General features: G+C 52.0%; 1 protein-coding gene across 1 annotated transcript in view; it reads left to right on the plus strand.

The window, feature by feature from the left end:
- The window catches only part of PADI2 (peptidyl arginine deiminase 2), a 44,449-nt gene extending 27,637 nt beyond the window's left edge, over window positions 1-16,812 (plus strand). The window contains exons 7-16 of the mRNA XM_072828168.1: window positions 227-405; window positions 2,353-2,456; window positions 3,160-3,271; window positions 3,745-3,852; window positions 6,695-6,846; window positions 8,824-8,968; window positions 9,718-9,811; window positions 12,017-12,102; window positions 12,965-13,093; window positions 13,733-16,812. Coding sequence (XP_072684269.1) covers window positions 227-405; window positions 2,353-2,456; window positions 3,160-3,271; window positions 3,745-3,852; window positions 6,695-6,846; window positions 8,824-8,968; window positions 9,718-9,811; window positions 12,017-12,102; window positions 12,965-13,093; window positions 13,733-13,966 — 1,343 coding nt within the window. The 3' untranslated portion in view covers window positions 13,967-16,812. The remainder of the gene's footprint in view (window positions 1-226; window positions 406-2,352; window positions 2,457-3,159; window positions 3,272-3,744; window positions 3,853-6,694; window positions 6,847-8,823; window positions 8,969-9,717; window positions 9,812-12,016; window positions 12,103-12,964; window positions 13,094-13,732) is intronic.
- The last annotated feature ends 3,067 nt before the right edge of the window (window positions 16,813-19,879 follow it).

Consider the following 19,879-nt stretch of genomic DNA (forward strand, 5'->3'; position numbering starts at 1 on the left):
AGGAAGCCAGGAGCTAGAGAGGGGGCCTGGTTTGGGGTCACGTGGGGAGCGTGGCCGTGCTGGGGCGATGACCGGGCCGTGGCCCTTCTGGTGGCACTTCCTGCTTGTGCGTTTCTCCCTGTGTCCAGAGGACCAGTTACTCTGCCGTCTTGCCCCCCCCACCCCCCGCCCCAGTGACACCTCCCTGGCAGGGATAGGAGCCTGACCTTGGCCCTCCTCCCTCCAGACCCGTTTTTCGGCCAGCGTTACATCCACATCCTGGGCCGGCGGAAGCTCTACCACGTGGTCAAGTACACAGGCGGCTCCGCGGAGCTGCTGTTCTTCGTGGAAGGCCTGCGTTTTCCCGACGAGGGCTTCCCAGGCCTGGTCTCCATCCACGTCAGCCTGCTGGAGTACATGGCCGAGGTGAGGGCTCCAGGCGTCCACCGTGAAGGGCTGCCCCTGGGGACCTGGTGGGGTCCTTCCAGAGGGCCACTGTCAGCGGTCCTCACTATGCCCCACTCCCCCCAAAGCACCGGGTGGGGCCAAGCTTAGAGACCTCAATGCTCCCCAACGACCACCCACACATGTCAGCTGGGGTCCTCTGAGCTACACCCCAGGGATCCTCGTGCTTGCTTCACCTACTTCCCAGGGTTCCCTGTGGGTGATGTTTTCTGACATCCCCCACACCTGTCCCCTGGTCCTCCCCCTCCCTACAGTAGCGTGGACCTAGTTCTGAGGCACAGATCCCCAGGGGTTACTCCAGGGAGCAAACTGGGCCACACACATGAGGCTTATCGACTACTTATATGCCCTGCTTTTCCCTCCCCAGACGGACCCTTCACCCTCCCTGTGGGTCATACCACCTCTGACCACGGGCTGAACCCCAAATCCCAGCTGCAGGTCATGCCCCCACCCTATGGCCACACACCTCACTCACCGTTGTTCTTGGTTTTGGGAAACTGGACGAGAAGGAGAGCACCTGCCCCTCTCGAGGAGAGGCTCCCCTCACTTACAGTGTGTCCTACTGATAAGGACCTCTCATCCCAAAGACGCAGCCCCAGGCTCCAACCCCTGGCTGCCCTCCCAGACTCAAGGTCCCCTCCTCACTGTCACTTCCAGACTACTTTGGGGCAGGACACAGTGGGCTCTGTAGAAGGTGAGGCTGCATCTAGCTTAGATATTTATTTTAAGATTTTATTTATTTATTCACGAGAGACACAGAGAGAGAGGCACAGACACAGGCAGAGGGAGAAGCAGGCTCCACACAGGGAGCCCGACGTGGGACTCGATCCCAGGACCCCAGGATCACATCCTGAGCCGATGGCAGACACTCAACCGCTGAGCCACCTGGGTGTAACATGAGCCACCCAGGCGTCCCATAGCTTAGATTTATGACAACAGATTCTGGAGTCAGACTGCCTAGTTTCCAGCCCAGGAGACGTTGGGCAGGTGAATCTACTCCCTGTGCCTTCGCTTCCCATCTGTAAGAAAAACAGCAGATGTTTCTGCTTCCTGGGGTGGTTGTGAGCATCCAAGCTTGTAAGAACTCATTCACAAAGCACCCTCAAGTCCCTCAGATGAGGAAAGGGAAAAAAGGCAGCCCTAACAGGACTGGACGGGGGAGGGCTTTTGCTCCCACCTGAGCTTGGAGCAGCTTGGCCATCAGGGCCTCAGACTGATCCCTCCGGCGGGCACCAGCAGAGACTCACGAGGCGGACCCAGGCAGGAAGGGCCAGCGAGGCCCATAGTCCCACCTGCCCCCATGGCCTCTGCCAAGGGCAGGTGCCCATTTCCTGTAGCTCTTCGAAGCCAACCATACAAAGGAACCCTGGAATCCACTCATGTTCCCCCAGGCTCCAGGCAAACTTCCTGAACCTTTCCTTAAAGAACAATCTGGACATAGCAAAATTCCTCCAAACAACATTAAAATGCTCACCTGTAGAAAAGGACAAGGTGCCCAGAGCAGAAACAGAAGCAGGGGCAGGGCTGGCCCAGTTTCAGGAAGGGGCCTTTGATGGGGCAAGATCCGGTAGTGGTTCCCAGTATGGCTGCAGCAGCCTGACCCCCTGGGTTTAAATCCAGGCTCTCCCCTTGCTAACCACGTGACCTCGGACAGCTGCGAAACAGGTCTGTGACTAGAGGTCTGTGACTCAGTTTCCCCACCTGTGAAACAAGGGTTATAATAACAGCTCTGCCCTGTGGTTACTGTAAGGCAGAAGCAAAACGGCCCGTGTGGCACTCCCCCAGGGCCTGGCACACCGCCCGTGCTCAGCAAACGTAGCGTTGTTATCAGTTTCACCCACCCTAGAAGGCAGGTACGAGAGGTACCCGGACAAGACTCTGTGATCCCCTCCCTTCTCCCATGCCCAGGAGATTCCTCTGACTCCCATCTTCACGGACACCGTGATATTCCGGATTGCTCCATGGATCATGACCCCCAACATCCTGCCTCCTGTGTCGGTGTTTGTGTGCTGGTAAGCAATGGGCCACGGCGCCGGGAGGCAGCGCAGCAGAGTCACTATAGCTGGGGCTTCAGGGGCAGACCGACCTGAGTTCAGATCCTGGCTCTGTCACTTATCATCTCTGTGACCTTGAGCAACTCACTTGACCTCTCTGTGCCTCTGTTTCTCTGAAATGCTGACGTCACAGAGTCACTGTGGGCATTAAACGAAGCAGGCAAAGTATTAATCCAAGGTCCTGGCACAGCTTGTGCTTCAAAAATAATAGCTATCATTCCTTTTCTCATTCTTGGCCCACACCATCTGGTTGGGAGCCTCCTATGCAGTAGATGTTCAGCTCATCTTATGCAACACTCTTTTTTGAGCACCTATAATGTGCTAGACAGCTGCAGCAAGATGAGAAGTGAGAGAGAGGAGTCCCGGCAGGTGGATGCTGGCCATGACAAGTGGGATCCTGAGGCCCTGGGGTAGACACAGCTCTTCTTCAGAAATCTGGACGGGGGGGCGGGCAAGAGCCCCCCTTCTTGTTTTATGTGTTCGTGACCTTGGCAGACACCACACAGCAGCCTTTGCAAAGGTGACTGTGTGAACAGATGAGATGGCCTCGTCTTCCCAGCACAGCCCAGAGGTGCCAGCTGCTTGTTGCCACCTCAGTTAGACTGGCCCTGTCCCTCCTCACCCTTCCTCCTGGCCTCCCTCTCTTCCCTGAACCTCTCAGCATGAAGGACAATTACTTGTTCCTGAAAGAGGTGAAGAACCTGGTTGAGAAAACCAACTGTGAACTGAAGGTCTGCTTCCAGTACGTAAACCGAGGTGACCGCTGGATCCAGGTGAGGCACCATGGGCTGGGAGAGATGTGGCCCACGGCTCAGGCAAGAAGAGTTGGCCAGCAGCTCCATGTATGGGAATTCTGCTGTTGGCTCATACGCACACATGTGCACAGACACATAACTGTATAAGGTGATTCACTGCAGCGTTGCTTCTTGAAGTAGCAAAAGACTGTAAAACAACCTAAATATCTATCCACGAGGGACTGGGTACAGTGGAGTACTATACAACAGCTAAAAAGAAGCCAACCTATAAATACAGAATGCACTTCAAATTAAGGTGCTACTTGCAGGAAAATGAACATAAGGATGTTATTGATTATGTTTTAAGAAATGGGGTTGATATGAATGCAAATATGCTTAGAGTGTGCAGAGACTATATGAAGAAGGATATGTAAGGAACCATTGCCATTGCTTGGTAGTGAGGAAAACTATAGAGGCTGACTCGTCGACGGCTCTCCTTGGTGTCCCCACAGGATGAAGTTGAGTTTGGCTACATAGAGGCCCCCCACAAAGGCTTCCCTGTGGTACTGGACTCACCCCGAGATGGAAACCTGAAGGACTTCCCAGTGAAGCAGCTTCTGGTGAGATGCTGAGGGCCACCTCGGGGTGGGGCATGGGGGAAAAAATCCTGGGGGCTCTTAAAGAACAGAGAGTTCCGGAGACCTTGGGCACCCCTTGACAAGTTAGTCTGTTGCCCACTGCTTCCATCTTCTCATCTGCAGAATGAATCAGTTGGGGTAGTGACCTCCATGGTCCTTTCCTTGAAGAGTTTTCTCATAGGAAAGTGTGACACTTCCCCAGGGCCTGGCACACCACAAGTGCTCAATAAATGTACCATTTGTTATCAGTTTCACACATTTTGGAAGGCAGGAGTAAAAAGCCACCCGGATGAGATTTTTTGATCCCCTGGATTAAAAAATTTACTCAGAGGAGAGTTTTCTTGTAGAAAATGGGAACTAGGGGGATCCTTGGGTGGCTCAGCAGTTCAGCGCCGGCCTTTGGCCCAGGGCACGATCCTGGAGTCCCAGATCGAGTCCCGCATTGGGCTCCCTGCATGGAGCCTGCTTCTCCTTCTGCCTGTGTCTCTGCCTCTCTCTCTTTCCCTATGTCTATCATGAATGAATGAATGAATGAATGAATGAATAAATAAATAAATAAAATCTAAAATAAATAAAATGGGAACTATAGGAAAGAGGTGGAGTGGGGGTCCGTCCCCAGCCCCATCCCCAACTTGCATAAAAATGAGTTTCTTTCTTTTTTTAATATTTTATTTATTTATTTGACAGAGAGAGTGTGTGCACATGGGTGTGCATGGCCAATGGGGAGGGGGAGGGGGAGAAGTAGGCTCCCCACTGAGCAGAGAGCCAGATGCAGGGCTCAATCTCAGGATCCCGAGATCATGACCTGCGCCAAAGGCAGACCCCCAACCAACTGAGCCATCCAGGTAACCCAAGAAAAATAAGTTTCAAAGAGGAAAATTATACTTAAATGTCAAAAATCATGGTTCTAACCTCAAAGCTCATTGATGGTATGGTTTTCAGTTTGTGTGGGGTTTTTTTTTAAGCAATCTGACCTCCTGGTTCTAGAAGCCATTACCACTCCCACTTATGCCCTTAACCACTGGTTGAGTGAGTAAGGACAAAACCAAAATCTCACCTTCCCCCTCGAACAGGCAGGGCGGTTTGGATAGAGCACGAGGTGGAGACTGGGACAGATCAAGAGTTTTTCCCGAGGTCGCAGGCAGGGCAGCCTCTGCTTGAGTCCGGAGACATTCATGGTTCACATGTACATCTTGGGAACCTTCCCTAACCTAGTGCCCTCACCACAGGAAGATGGTGGTAGAGCCTGGCCTTGTATCTCCTTCCACCCCTTGACCGTGGACAAGCAGCTTAACCTCTACAAGCCTCAGTTTGCTGGGAGGCCTTGGTAACCGCTACTGGAGGCCAGTTTGACTCTACCCCTCTTCCCATGTCACCACGTGCCTTCGGTGCTCCAAGCTGGCCTGGCTCCAAGGTCCCAGGCTGCACCGTTCCTGGTGACCCGGGCCAAGCCCGGCTTTGTGCCACGTGCTTGCCCGCCTGCGTGATACCCTAAAGCCCAGCTGCCCAGCTTCCAGCAAGTCACACCTTGTCATCTGGGGCTCCCAAGCAAAAAAGCCCTAAGCTGCAGCTGTCCACGTCACTGGACACGGCTGTCCCTTGAGCCTCTCAGCTGGGCCAGGATAAGCTACATCTTCCTACCCCATGCAATTTTTTTACAAGAACTTTTATCAGGCAAGCTTAGTTCCAGCCCCAATGCAAGTTCCCAAGTGAGGCCCCTACTTTTTCACTGAAAAATCCTGAAAGGAACCTTAAAATTCAAGAGTCACTGGGGTTACGTTGTGTGCCAGCTCTAATTTTTTGGAGCTCTGTTCTAAGCAGGATTCGGAGGCTCCCTGTGGGCTCAGGGAACAGATACAGTTGGCTGGGAATGGGCCGGGATGCTGTGTATGTTGCAAATCTGTCATTCCTCATGTATCGGTCAGCTTTTACTAGGTAAGCCTGCAGTAACAAACAATTCCCAAATCTTCGTGGCTGACGAAGACAAAGGTCCATTTCTCACTTGTGATTCTGTGTTGACTGTGGGCTGGTTGTCCGCGGCCCGGCCTCCTTGTGCCTTCCCCATTCTAGAGCCCCGGCTGCAGGAGCAGCCCCAGCCTGAGAAATGCCATTCTCCTAGCACGAGGAGAAGAGAAAGATTTGGCAGACATACACAGCGGAGCTGATGGCTTCTGCTCTGAACTGGCACATGTCATTTCCGCTCATATTTCACTGGCCAAAGCAAGTCACATGACTGGGTCCAACACTGGGTGGGGAATTCCCTTCCTTCTGCTGGGAGATACCACATACTAACAATGGCTCAGGATACAAAATCCTCTTACTGGGAAGAGGGTAGCAAGTCTCTGGGAATGATGGTACCGTCTACCACCCTCCCTCTAGTACCTAAACCAATACCTCTTTTACAGATGGGGAAACTGAGGGTCAGATAAAGAAAGAGATGAGCAGGGATGTCAACAGCACAAAAAGCAAACCACCCCTGAAGTCACCACTATGTGTCTGTGATGTCTCTGTGTCTAGAAACAGGCACATGCAGAGACCCCGTGCACACATACACACACACACACACACACACACACACACTAATACACACTTATATACCTCCATGCATGCCCACACTGGCCAGCATACCCACAAACTCAGCCTCCCCATACCTTGCCCCTATTCTTCAGTGGGAATAAGAAGACTGTGGGTGACCCCCTAGAAACCAAATGCCCACAGTGCCAGACCCAAGGTGGTGTAAGAGTACTCATCAGAGGGTGACTGAGCTGGGGCTGAGGACCTCTGGCTACAGAAGGCTAATGATGGGTGTGTGCCCCCTGCCCAGGGCCCAGATTTTGGCTACGTGACCCGGGAGCCCCTCTTCGAGCCTGTCACCAGCCTTGACTCCTTTGGGAACCTGGAGGTCAGTCCACCAGTGACTGTGAACGGCAAGACCTACCCCCTAGGCCGGATCCTCATCGGGAGCAGCTTTCCTCTGTAAGAGGAGCCAGGGTTGGGACGGTGGGAGCAGGTGGGGCCGGGGAGTTACTCTTTCTCTTTAGGAGTGGCCTGGGGGGCTCACACATGGAGGGGTTGGCTGGGAGAATCTAAAAAGATACAGACGCTCTTAAAAATAAAACCAAGTTAGCCTTTATATCTTAGTAGGACTTAGGATCTAATATAAAACTAAATAAATAGTTTTTCCCCAAATGGGAGGTTGTATAATGAGATTATAAACCAGGTAGGGAAGGAGCGAAAGAGTCCATAGGAGGTAACCGAAAGAGGCTGAGTAGGAGAGTACTAATAAGTCCTTGGGGGTGCCCATATACAAAAGAGGGTGGAGAAGACATGGCCCTTCCCAAAGTGTGAGTCCCTAGCTCCCTGACCTGTCCACAACACTGTCACTCCCTCCCCAGGGGACCCACTTCCCAATGAAAAGGCAGATTCTTCCTTGATCAAGACAGTCACTGGGAAGAGTGAGAACTGTGGGTCCTCATTTCACAAAAGGGCTACCAGGAACCTGCATATATGGGATCAGCCAGGATTTGGGCACCAAGTCCCTCCAAGCCACATGGGATGCTCTACCTTCTGGAAGAGGCAGTGCCTGTGTGTCCACCTCCCCTCTTCCCTCCACTCAGTAGTCATTCATCCATTCAGCAAATATTTCCCATGGACCAACCTGGTGCCATCCATGGTGCTCTAAACATGAAGCCCAGCCCCTGCCTCCAAGGAGACAGTGGAGATCACAGACATGAAACAGCAGAGGTGCAAGGGAGGACCATATACAGTGACAGAAAAAATCATAGGGAGCCAGGGGAACCCAAAGAGGAGTCTCTAACCCCCTTGGGGAATCTAGGGGGGGCTCCTTAGAGACAAATATTAATTGAGGGCCTTCTCTGCCAGGCACTGTGCTAGGCTCTAGGGGTACATCAGTATCCCTGCATGGAGCCTGCTTCTCCCTCTGCCTATGTCTCTGCCTCTCTATCTCACTGTGTGCCTATCATAAATAAATAAAATAAAAAATAAAAATAAATAAAAATAAATTTAAAAAGGCAGTGACTTGGGAATCAAGGCTTGAATGAGAAGGGAGCAGCCATGGGAAGATCAGAGGGAAAGAGCATTTCAAATAGAAGGATCAGGAGGGGAAAGGCTTGAGGGGGCAGCAAGCTTAGGAAGTAGAACAAGGAGGAAGGAAGGAGAGGAGGTGACAGATCCAGGCAGAGGCCAAATCAGAGAGGAATTTCTTCCTCTGGCAAGGTACTGTGAGGGCCTTTTTTTTTTTTTTTTTAAGATTTGTTTATTTATTCAGAAAGAGAGAGAGAGAGAGGCAGAGGGGGAGAAGCAGGCTCCATGCAGGGAGCCCGACATAGGACTCGATCCCGGGCCTCCAGGATCACACCCCGGGCTGCAGGCGGCGCTAAACTGCTGAGCCGCTGGGGCTGCCCCTGTGAGGGCCTTGAGTGATAGTTTAAGGGTCCCGGGGAGATCAAAGACCTCAGAGTCACAAATCAGGTAGAAGGGCTTCCTGGAGGAGGTGTCACTTGAACTGATTAAAGATTGAAGTTAAGTAGAAGATAATGTAACAAAGAGGCACATGGCCTGGGGTAGATTTTGGAACCATGCCTGTGCCCTAGCCCCCTCCAGCAGCCCCTGCAGGACCCCTGAGCCCAGAAGCTGGCCTCTTTATGCCCCCTGACACCCTCGGGAGCTGAAAGGGGTGAAGGCTGGGCTCCATGTCCCTCATACAGGACACGGCGACAGCTAAGGCCCCTTTCTTTCTCCTTGGGCACAACTGCCTCCCTGGCAGCACCAGGGTCTCTCAGCCCCGTGGCTCAGGCTCCTCCCCGAGCCTTTTGCTGACACCACCCTGGATCCAGGCTGGGTTCCAGGGGCTGCACTCCTGCAGGCCCTCTGGCGAGGCAGGCGCAGCGCAACACCATCTGAAGAGCTGCCCCCTCCCCACCCCTGCCCCAGGTCCGGCGGTCGGAGGATGACCAAGGTGGTGCGGGACTTCCTGCAAGCCCAGCAGGTGCAGGCGCCCGTGGAGCTCTACTCGGACTGGCTGACCGTGGGCCACGTGGACGAGTTCATGACCTTCGTCCCCATCCCGGGCACAAAGGTGAGCTGGCCCCTGAGGCTGGAGTGACTGGGATGAGGGGGAACCCACACGCTACCAGCTCTTGTCAGCAGAGGGCAGGACCTAGAGGTGGTGGCTGCATCGCGGAAGAAGGAAGTAGGCTCAAGCTGGTTCGCTTGTTGTCGCTGCGGCTGGTAAATTTTTAACCCAGGGTAGCAAAATATTAGCATTTCACCGTGTAATCAATATAAAAATTATTAATGAGCGATGCTGCATTCTTTTATTCATGCCAAGTCTTCAAACTCTGGTGCGTATTTTACTCCTCACAGCACATCTCAGTTCCGATTAGCCACAACTCACGAGTCCAAGAGCCACAGGGCTGTGGCTACTGTATTGGCCGCAAGGCTCTAGGGAGCCATGGGGTATGGGCCGGGGCCTGTTTCACTTTCTGAAGGGCAAGGGATGGCTGCAAGTTCCACCCTGGAAAAGTTTTGCAAATGGCCTGTCCTCTTGGCCACGTGCAGAAGCTCTTCCACCCTGAAGAAGAAGCCATCGTAGACTCTGAGCTTTGACTCCATGGCGTTGCTGAGGTGGAGGAGTTTCTAGAGCAGGAAGGGTGAAAGACGCTGCTCTGACACAGAGAAAACCCTGCCAGGCAGGCTGCCCTTGCCACTCGGCACGAGGAGGCCCGAGACCACGGGCATCCGGGGCTCTGAGCCCCCTGGGACTCCCTCGTGCTACTTGGCCACGTCCCCTCGGCTGACACTGTCCCTCTGGACGTCCTCTCGCAGAAATTCCGGATGCTCATGGCCAGTACCTCGGCCTGCTACAAGCTCTTCCGAGAGAAGCAGAGGGAGGGCCACGGGGAAGCCATCATGTTCAAAGGTGAGTGCCCAGGGGACCTTGGCAGGGAGTGGGGAGCGGAGCGCCCAGGGAGACGTGCAGGGGGACAGGGCAGGTGAGCACGTTGCCCCTGAGCATCCAGCTCCGCTTCCCTGGGCGGCTGGGCTGCTCCGGCCTGTGAGGTCAGCACGGTCGTAAGCAGCCCTGGCCTCTGTGGTCAGCCGGACCGTGAGCTGCCCCCTGCTCCTTATCAGCAGCAGCCCCAGACGCTTCTTCAGGACCTAGTGTACACTTTAAATGGCACCAGGATCACACCCAACCTCTCAAAAGAGAGTTAAGTGACATGTGATCTGTATTCGAGAAGCTTAAAAAGGAGACAGAGGGGGCACCCAGGTGGCTCAGTGGTGAGCGTCTGCCTTTGGCTTGGGTCATGATCCTGGAGTCCTGGGGTCGAGTCCCACATTGGGCTCCCTGCGGGGAGCCTGCTTCTCCCTCTGCCTGCGTCTCTGCCTCTCTCTGTGTCTCTCATGAATAAATAAATAAAATCTTAAAAAATAAATAAATAAATAAATAAATAAATAAATAAATAAATAAATAAATAAATAAAAAGTGACAGAGAAAAATATACACAACGCAGTTTAGGGGCAGGAAGAAAAGTGGGAACAGATAGACATGATTTATAGTCAGACCTCATCACTGTCAGTCCCAGAGTGAGAAATTATCTGCTTAATTGGGACATTCACTTAATTGGGACAGAGGTAGATGGGGATTAGGTGTGCTCTTAAATTAATCATGGAAAGAGGGAAAGCTGATCGAGTGGCGACGGTGAGCCAGGTTAGAGAGGCCGTGACGGTTTCTTCTGTGTTTTTCTTAAATTACTCTGTGTCGCTTTTCAGGATGGTGTCTCCAAACTCCCTACTCCCAAAAGTCGGGTTACTGAAGCTAGTTGATACTTATACATACATCACTGCCCTCCACACCCCAAGGCAGCGTTCCTGACGGACTGGTGTCCAGAACAGACAGGGCCAAGAGACAGGGCCCTGTGTCCTTTTTTGATTCCCTGCCTTCGGGAAATTTTTTACTTGGATTGGCGGGTACAGGTCTGGATTTTCCAGAGCCTTCTTTCTATATTAAACATACCCTAAAGTTACCCATAGAATAAAGAAACCGTTATCTTTGTACAAAGGAGTCCAAGTGGTGGTGGGGAGATGGTGCAGATACACGGTGCGACAGCCCCGATCTCTTTGGCACTGACAAGCTGCAAGACTGGGGAGTGCAAGGGACTAGCAGCCTCTTCCTAGATTAGGCAAAAAGAAGGAGAAGGAAAATAAGAAGGAGTAAGGGGAGGAGGAAGAAGAAGAATTATTATTAAAGCTCAGGCTCTGGAATCAGACTGCCCGGTCTGCATGCAGCGTCTGCCACTAGCCCTTGGACAAGTCATTTAACTTCACTGTGCCTCTGTTTTCCCATTTTTAAAAATTTTTTATTTATTTATTCATGAGAGACACAGAGAGAGAGAGAGGCAGAGACACAGGCAGAGGGAGAAGCAGGCTCCATGCAGGGAGCCCGATGTGGGACTGGATCCTGGGACTCCAGGATCAAGCCCTGGGCCGAAGGGAGATGCTCAACCGCTGAGCCACCCACGCATCCCTGTTTCCCCATCTTTAATGCTAGCAGCCACCTCATAAAAATGTAGGAAAGATTCCTGGGTTAATCCACATAAAACATCTAGAACAGTGTCTGTCACATAGTAGGTGCTCGATGAGTTTAGGTATTACTAACCAGATCAAAAGCCATGTGTGGAGTAGGAGACAGGTGCAGGCACAGACCAGGGCAGGGGCAGAGTGTGCGGCAGGTCTGGAAAACAGGAAGGTTGACCTCTGGGCATCCTGCTTTTGCCACACTCACCCTGGTCAGCTGCTTGTCCTTAGAAGCAGGCTCCAGGTGGGAGACGCAGGTACCTACTGGTGCCACCCCACCCTGTGGCCAGAGAGAGAGCAAGGCACCACCACCTCTTCCCTGGCCCAGGCAACACGGCCCACTCTGGAGAAAGCAGTGTCTGCTGCTCTGCCCTGGCAGAGGGGGCCTGCTTTCCCCGGGGGGGCTGCCATCCTGTGCCCCAGCCTGTCCCAGCCCCATCTCCCTCCTCCCAGCAGTTAGCCCAAAAGCTGGGCGGCTGACAGAGGGGAGCACCCAGGATGGGTTCCCCAGGGCTAGACTGTCCCCTGTGACCTCTGACCTCCACAGGCTTGGGCGGGATGAGCAGCAAGCGGATCACCATCAATAAGATTCTGTCCAATGAGAGCCTCGTGCAAGAGAACCAGTACTTCCAGGTGAGGGCGGAGCAGGGGGCCCTGGGAGGGATGGAGTTTTCGTACCCTGTGACCCCTTTCACATCCTCAGGGCTTCCACAGGGAGTGACCAGGGGTTCAGGGCCTCCAGGAGCATTCAGTCCAGCCTCCCTGCATTGCTCCTATGCTAAAACCAAAGGCTAGATGGAGGGACAAAGACAGAAAGGGCAGGTCAGCAGAGGCCAGGAGCAGACAGGAGACCAGGGAAGGAAAGGTATCAGCAGTGCTATAAAAAAAAAAAAAAAAAAAAAAAAAAAAAAAAAAAAAAACACATTAGGCTCTGTAAGGCCAGAGCTCTTGACATTTGGGGTAGAGACACCCCTTCAACAAATGATGCAGGGACGCCTGGGTGGCTCAGTCAGGTAAGCCGACTCTTGATTTTAGCTCAAGTCTTGATTTCAGGGTTGTGAGGTTGAGCCCCACATTGGGTTCCACATCCAGCATGGAGCCTACTTTAAAAATAAATAAAAATAAAATAAAAAATATGCAAGCTACGGACCTGCCCTCTAGAAAAATGTGTCAATATACGCCCTGGATTTTTATTTGTTTTAGGGGATCAGAGCTCCCTGAAGCAAATTTGCCATGGGTGGATCCCACCTCCTGAGTCCCTGTCTCATTTCTGCCTAAAAGCGTGATTTCTATGATCTTCTTCTGTCTCGCTCTATTGCTACTGTCACCGGGCCGTGGTGGGAGGGGCACTGGAGAGGTGGCAGGGGGCTGGGTGAGCCTGGAAGTCTCCCTGGAGTGCAGGGGCCCAGGGTCTGCTGCTTAGACAGGAGCAGGGTAGACGAAGTGGCAGGAGTGTCCTCCCTCACTGGCCTGCCCTACCCTCCTCGTCACCCAGCGTTGCCTGGACTGGAACCGTGACATCCTCAAGAAGGAGTTGGGGCTCACGGAGCAGGACATCATCGATCTCCCCGCTCTGTTCAAAATGGATGAGCACCGCCAGGCCAGGGCCTTCTTCCCAAACATGGTGAGGCACTCCGGGCCCCCAGTTCGTCTAGGCCCATTAGGGCAGCCAGACCCGGGAGGGACCCCTGGGCGGCAGAGGCCGTTGGGTCGGGAGATCCAGGTCCCCGTCCCGGCTGAGCGGCTCTGCGGCCTCGCCCACCCAGCCCAGGCCCTTGCCCTCTCTGGGCTGCATTCCCTCCAGGGGTGACAGGCTCATCCTAGCCCCTCCTGGGATCCTGGGACATCCTTTACCCTGACAGATAGGAACGTGCTCTCTAAGTTAAAGAGGCCTTTATGGACAGGAGGGATGCATGTTGTCATAGAAGAGAGCCTTCTAGGAGCCGGAGGAGGTTAGGACACACACACGCACGCACACACAGAGGCACACTTGCACACACATGCCGATTCGGACATGTGTAACCACGTGCAGGTGCTCGTACACGCACACACATGCAGAGGTAGGTCGCCGGGTTTTCCACTTGAGCTCTGCCACATGTGAGCCGCCTAGCCCCCTCTGTGCCTCGGTTTCCTACTCTGTAAAGAGGAGATGATGGCCACGCCTACGTGGGAGGGGAAGGGGAACGTCCCACGAGCTTAGAACGGGGCCCGGTGGGTAGCTGGCGCTCACTGAGCAGGCGCTGATGCCGCACCCCGGTCACAGGTGAACATGATCGTGCTGGACAAGGACCTGGGCATCCCCAAGCCCTTTGGGCCCCAGGTGGAGGACGTGTGCTGCCTGGAGACGCACGTGCGCTCCCTGCTGGAGCCGCTGGGCCTCTGCTGCACCTTCGTGGACGACATCTCGGCCTACCACAAGTTCCTGGGGGAGGTGCACTGCGGCACCAACGTGCGCCGGAAGCCCTTCTCTTTCAAGTGGTGGCACATGGTGCCCTGAGCCCGCGGGGGGCTGTGGGGTGCAGGTCTCAGCCCATCCATAGCTGATTTTGTGGCTGGACTGGACCTCGTGGTTCTTGGGATTGATTGCAAGACGCCCATCAATCAGCAACAACGGTCAGGAAACTTTGGGGGTGGGGAAGAAAAGGATGATTACTTCCAGGACCTGGACATTGCACGGCACACCTGGGGCCACACAGCCAAGTCGCAGGGAGAGAGAGAGGCGGCACAAGCCTGGGGTCTGCTTTTTGGGGGGGCGGGGGGGGTGAGGACCTAGGGTTTTGTAGGCTCTTCTTTGTCCATGAATTTGAAACGTAAGAGCAGGAATTCAAAGCACAGGACAAGGAAAATCAAGGGGCCCGAAATAGTCAGCTTTAGAAAGCAGCTAAGATTTCTAAAACAGAGGAGCCTGGGGAAGGAGGAAGCCTGGCGTTTTATTTAGTCCTGTGGCTGGCAACGTGCTTATCGCAGATAGCTTTCTTTGATGTGGGCATCTCAGCAGTCCAAGCCCAAGTCAGGCACTTGTATAACCAGAAAGAGAAAACCCAACTGTCAGAGCTCCCATGACAGGGGGCCTTGGCACCTCCCTCCCCCCTTCCTTCTCCAGACCCCTGGCACACACACCCCCCAGAGCTCCCCCCTGCCTGGCAAGGACTTGACAAGGACTGGACTGCCCCACTGGGAGGCCTCCAGGGAGGGGGCACGTATTGGGGACATCGGTACCTTGCCATCTCTTAGAAGGGCCCCAGCATCCACCAAAGTCACCCCCAATGAACCTCAACCCTTCCTTTCTGAAAATAGCTGTGCATTGGGCCAGTGTCTATATAGCCCTGATATGAAAAACAACAAAAAACCTCTATACCCAAACCATTCCCCAAAGAGTCCTTAGTCTCTTGTCCAAAACTGAAGGAGGAGAGAAAGGAAGGAGGTTCTGAAGGTTCTGGGATCACCAGTTCTGGCAGCCATGCCCTGAGGGCCAAGGTAGATCCTGTGGAAAGGGACCCCGGGGCCCCAGATGTACCTTGAGCTGCTGTCATTCCAAATTCAGCTCCCTTGGGGTGTCCAGCTGGCTGCTTCCAATTATTCATTCCTTCCCAGCCTCTCTCAGATCCCCTTGGCTTTCTCTCTGCAGTGTAGACAGCACTGACTAGCTTCCCCATTCCCTGAGGGTCCAATAATTGAGCTTAGAACCTTCCCCCGAAGTGAATTTTATCAGAACAGACCTCTCCATTTTCAAGACGCTCCTTATACCTCATCTTTGTGATGGACACAGGCTCTCCAAATGCTTGAGGGGTTCCCCCCGGACCAGCATCCTTGTACCTGAGAGGGCTGTGGGTGAAGATGCCTAGGCTCAGCCGTATCCTTCTCCTGCCTGGTTCCCTGTTCTCTGGGCAGTCCTTGGTCTCCCTCCTCGCATGCCTCCACTTCCTACTCCTCATGCCATCCCTCCAGGCAGCTACACGGAGACTTTTTCACCACCAGCCAGGCTCAGACCTGCCCTTATGGTATAAATAAAGACCCATCTGTTCTCCCTAGACCTTAGACTCAACATATAAGGACCTGGCCTGACCCCCAGCCCAACCACCAGTTCTAGGCCAGCAGCTGGCCTATCCCATGGAAGTTCACCAGCACATTTGCTGAACATCCTCTCATTTGGACATAACTAGTTTAAGTCCCTGGCTCCAACCCAAAAGATTCAGTTTCAACTAAAAAAAAAAGTTCCTTTAGGCCCAACTGTTGTTGGGAGAATAAGTGAATTATAATTCTACTTTGAGGATTAAAAAGAACCAATTCATAGCCAATGAGGTTATAAATGTGTGTTCTCGGGAGAACAGGATTTTCTTCTTGGGTTATTTCATTTTTTCATTCAGAAAACATTTGTCGTGTGCCTACTAAGTGCCAGGCTCAGTGCTGTGCTGTGAGGATGTGGTGGTTAGCAGCACCCTGGTCCTGGTCTCTGCCTCATGGAGCCAGCCAGTTCTCAACATGCAGTGCCCACATCTGAATGGCCAGCACTTGTCCTTTCAGTGATGTGCTCTTTAGAAGTGCCAACCCACTATATTCAGGAAATGCACAGGGCACAGAAATTCCTGCAAGTCACTATTTTGGATGAAGGCAAAGGGTTCCTTTTCAACCAGCCCTCCTTTCCCATCCAGCTGGGCCAGTACCATCTGACAGATCAGACCCCAGAGCCTTCAGAAGCTGTTGTACCCCTGCCTTTGGGGGGCCAAGTCCCAGATCTCTGCAACCCCAGAGCTGAAAACACCAAGTGCCTATTTGAAGGTGTTTATCCTGAGACTTAGAGTTTGTCGTGTGTGTGTGTGTTTGTGTGTGTGTGTGTGTGTTTAGTTACTGTGGGGTTTCAGGTTTTCTCTCATTTTTTTTTTCTAGTCTACCTTAAAGGGAAGTGAGCACCTCCCATGTGGAGACAGTGTGTGTTTATAGATTTTTCTAAAACTCTCCCCATAGATAAGTTGGTAATTTCTGATGATTCTGGAGCCTCCAGGACTCAGATATCTATTCCCATTTTGCTTGCCTCCCGCCCCGTGTGACTACCCTCTGCGTGCATACCTCCCCCATCCCTGTGGACTCCTTGCTCTTCCCCACCCCCCAGTTTCTATAAATGTAGGCCTAGGATACATTTCTGTGTTGCAAAACTCAGCTAAGTTCCTGTTTCGATCTTTATGTTGAAATATTTTATCTAAGAGGGAAGGGGGTGCCATGAAGATGGCAAGAAGCAGGGCACAATTTCAACTTTCTGGATGAGAGGCCATGATGAAGATCGAAAGATGTTTGGGGAAGAGCCTAATTAAATAGCAATAAAATAAACCATCAGAGGGGAAGTCATGTGTTGGTGTGATGTTCATTGCTGCTTCATGGACACAGCTGGAGTGAAGCAGGGCAGACGTGGACCCCATTCTGGTCTTGCAGCCCCTGATTTTCTGGGTACAAGGTCAGGGCTCAGCAAGGGTGTCTCAAGAGTTTGGAATCCCCCACACTTTCAATGGATGTGTATTACATGGCCACCACCCAAGGTCAAGACCAATACCCACAATAAAGTCTGGCTATGTTTTCTGGTGGTGTTCCTCAGAAGCAGACACTGAAATGAGCATTTGAGAATAAGTGATTTGTTGTTTATGAAGTGCCTCCAAGAACAATCAGGAAGGGAGTGGAGGGAGTGGGACAAGGAAAGCGAAGAAGCCAAACAAGAATGTCACTTGAGGCAGGACGGGGGGGGGGGGGGGGGGGGGGACCAAAAAAAAAAAAAAAAAGAATGTGACTTGAGGTGTAACCTCAACCTGATTACTGGAGAGCTCTGATGCATAAGTGCAGCTTAGAGTTGTCCCTCCTGGAGGCAGAGTTTTGCACACCCGCATAAGCCAGTCATTGGCTATGGGAACTTTGGCTCTCTGAATGGGCGAGAGGGCACCAGTAACCCATGAGCAATCATCCAAAGAGGATCACAGTTGCCATTACCAGCAAAGTCACAGAGGCTGGGGAATGCGTTCACAAACCGAAAATGATCCATCAAGGCACCAACAGTGTCTACTGCTCTGGATCATATCATGTTCTTATAATGTGGAATTGTTACACGTGGGCATTTGTGATTTGACCCATGGTATAAAAACCCATTCTACATAGCCATGGTCTAGCAGCGTCTTTGTGAACAAACTCTCTAATGTCCTGAAGTAAAGCCACCTAGTTGCTTGCTGAGCCTGAAAACCACTCCTAAGCTTTTTGGGATCTACCTGGGGGCTTCTTGCTCCTCGGCCCCATCTTGGACTTCTGGATTGATGTCTTGCTGAAACCATCTTAGAGGCCACTGCAAAATAAGTCACTAGTTCTTGTACTCTGAGGCTAAACCCATAGGCCCAGCTCTCTGAGGTCACACTTCCCTTTTATACCCAACTAAGGTGGCCCAAGCCACAGCAAGAGCAATCTTCACTGGAGTTTCGTCATTCACCAATTTCTAGATTCCCCAAGGGATGCTGATGTGTCAAATCCAGTCTGGTGCTTTCATATCTTGGCCACTGACCTACCTCAGGATTGCTGGAAGTCACCCTGAGACTCCTAGAACAGCACTTTCCAACAGAAATAAAATGCAAGCCACACATGTAATTTTAAATTAGTAGCCACATTTTAAAAAATTAAAAAACCAGATGAAACTCATTTTTATAACATGTTTTCTTTAACCTAACATATCCAAATTATTATAATTTCAATATGCAATAAAAAACTTTAAATATCCATGAAATAGTTCACATTCTCTTTTTTTGCAGTAAGTCTTTGAACGCTGATACATATTTTATACTTATATGACATCTTCATTCAGACTAGCCACAAGTAGCTACCATGTTTGAAAGCATAGTTCTAGAATCTTCTCTGCCAGGTGAACCCTATTATGAGTAGGCACATTCCTTAAATCCCTAGAGTCCAGCTAGTCTGACTGCAATGGCTAACAAAATTTTATTATTGTAATACTGAAAAGAGAAGCCTAAAATAGACATCAGCCCTCCCTGGCCTTGGTGTACAGAGCCTTGCCCCTCCAGATGGTCCTCTGGCCTGAAGTGTGGCTGCTGCCACGTTATCAGAACTGGCCTCTCCCTCAGGAAGGGGAGTACCTTTGGCCAGGCCACCTCTGCCCACTGTCAATACGAGAACCCCCACCAGCCCCATGGAAAACAGAACTCTCACTTCTTGCCTCCTCCCCTCCTGTTGCCTGGGATACAACCTGATTCTGCACGTCACTGTGGGATATTGTCTGCAGGTCCTGGGTGAGTGGAACTGGGGTCCCCATTATCTCAGCCCCTTCATTCCAGATGGGACCTGATCCATACCTCAGCATAGTCAAAAGCTTGTGCAAGTGGGATCCCTCCCCCAAAACAAAAGAGCAGCCAGGGATGGATTCTGAAGCCTGCCGAGTGGGACTTCCCCAGGATCCTCACCCAAGCGGCATCAGCTCCAGGGGACCGAAGGCGATGTGTTTGGTAACTAAATATAGGAAGTGACATCAAATGACAGCATGTGGAATCTCTTCTCCAGCTGGACAACCAGAAAAAGGACATGCCCAGGCAGAAAGCTCAGCTCTGCAGCCTTGTCTCCAGGCTGGCCGACGTGAGAAATCTGCCTTTTCGCTTGTGCTTCACCTCTGCACGGCCCAGGCTCCTTTTGAGCCCTGATCTCTGAGAAAGCGAAGGTCTGGGCTTCCCTAGCTAGTCCCGAAGGCGGGTGCCTGGTTCAGGCTGCTCATGCCCTGGTCCCTCATGCTCTGTAAGCTAAGGCCCACTTTGTCCGTCGGGGCTATGCTGCCAGATGACGCTTACAGACCAGTCTCTGATGTGCATTCTGGAGCCTTCCATGCATGCTACCCTGCTACTGAAAATGTTGTAAGGATTGTTCTACTTTGCTCCTAAAATTCTAGGCACATAGTGCTCCACAAATATGGGCTGGTTGGTTGGGTTTAAGATTTTTTAAATTAATTTGTTTATTTTATTTATTTATTTATTTTTATTTGAGAGAGACAGAGAGAGCACACCCACAGGGGGAGGAACAGAGGGACAGGGACAAACAGACTCTGCTGAGCACAGAGCCCGACATGGGGCCCAATCCCATGACTCTGAGATCATGACCTGAACCAGTATGAGGAGTCAGATACCTAACAGACTGAGCCACCCAGGGGCCCCAAATACATTTTCAATGCAAGACAGGAATGTCTATTCGGCTAGGCCATGGAAGCAGAAAGATCAGCCCAATCAGGTGTGAGATGTGAACAGCCACCATGTCTTACACACTTACTAGGCTCCAGGCATCTGCCAGCTTGAACTATGTGAAAAGCCATTTTGAAGGTTAAAGTGTTCAAATAGAGATGATTTCGTATGGTATTTTACACTTCCTCATCTCCTCTGAGTCCCCC

The sequence above is a fragment of the Canis lupus genome, chromosome 5 (assembly GCF_048164855.1).
Source record: "Canis lupus baileyi chromosome 5, mCanLup2.hap1, whole genome shotgun sequence".
NCBI lineage: Eukaryota > Metazoa > Chordata > Mammalia > Carnivora > Canidae > Canis > Canis lupus.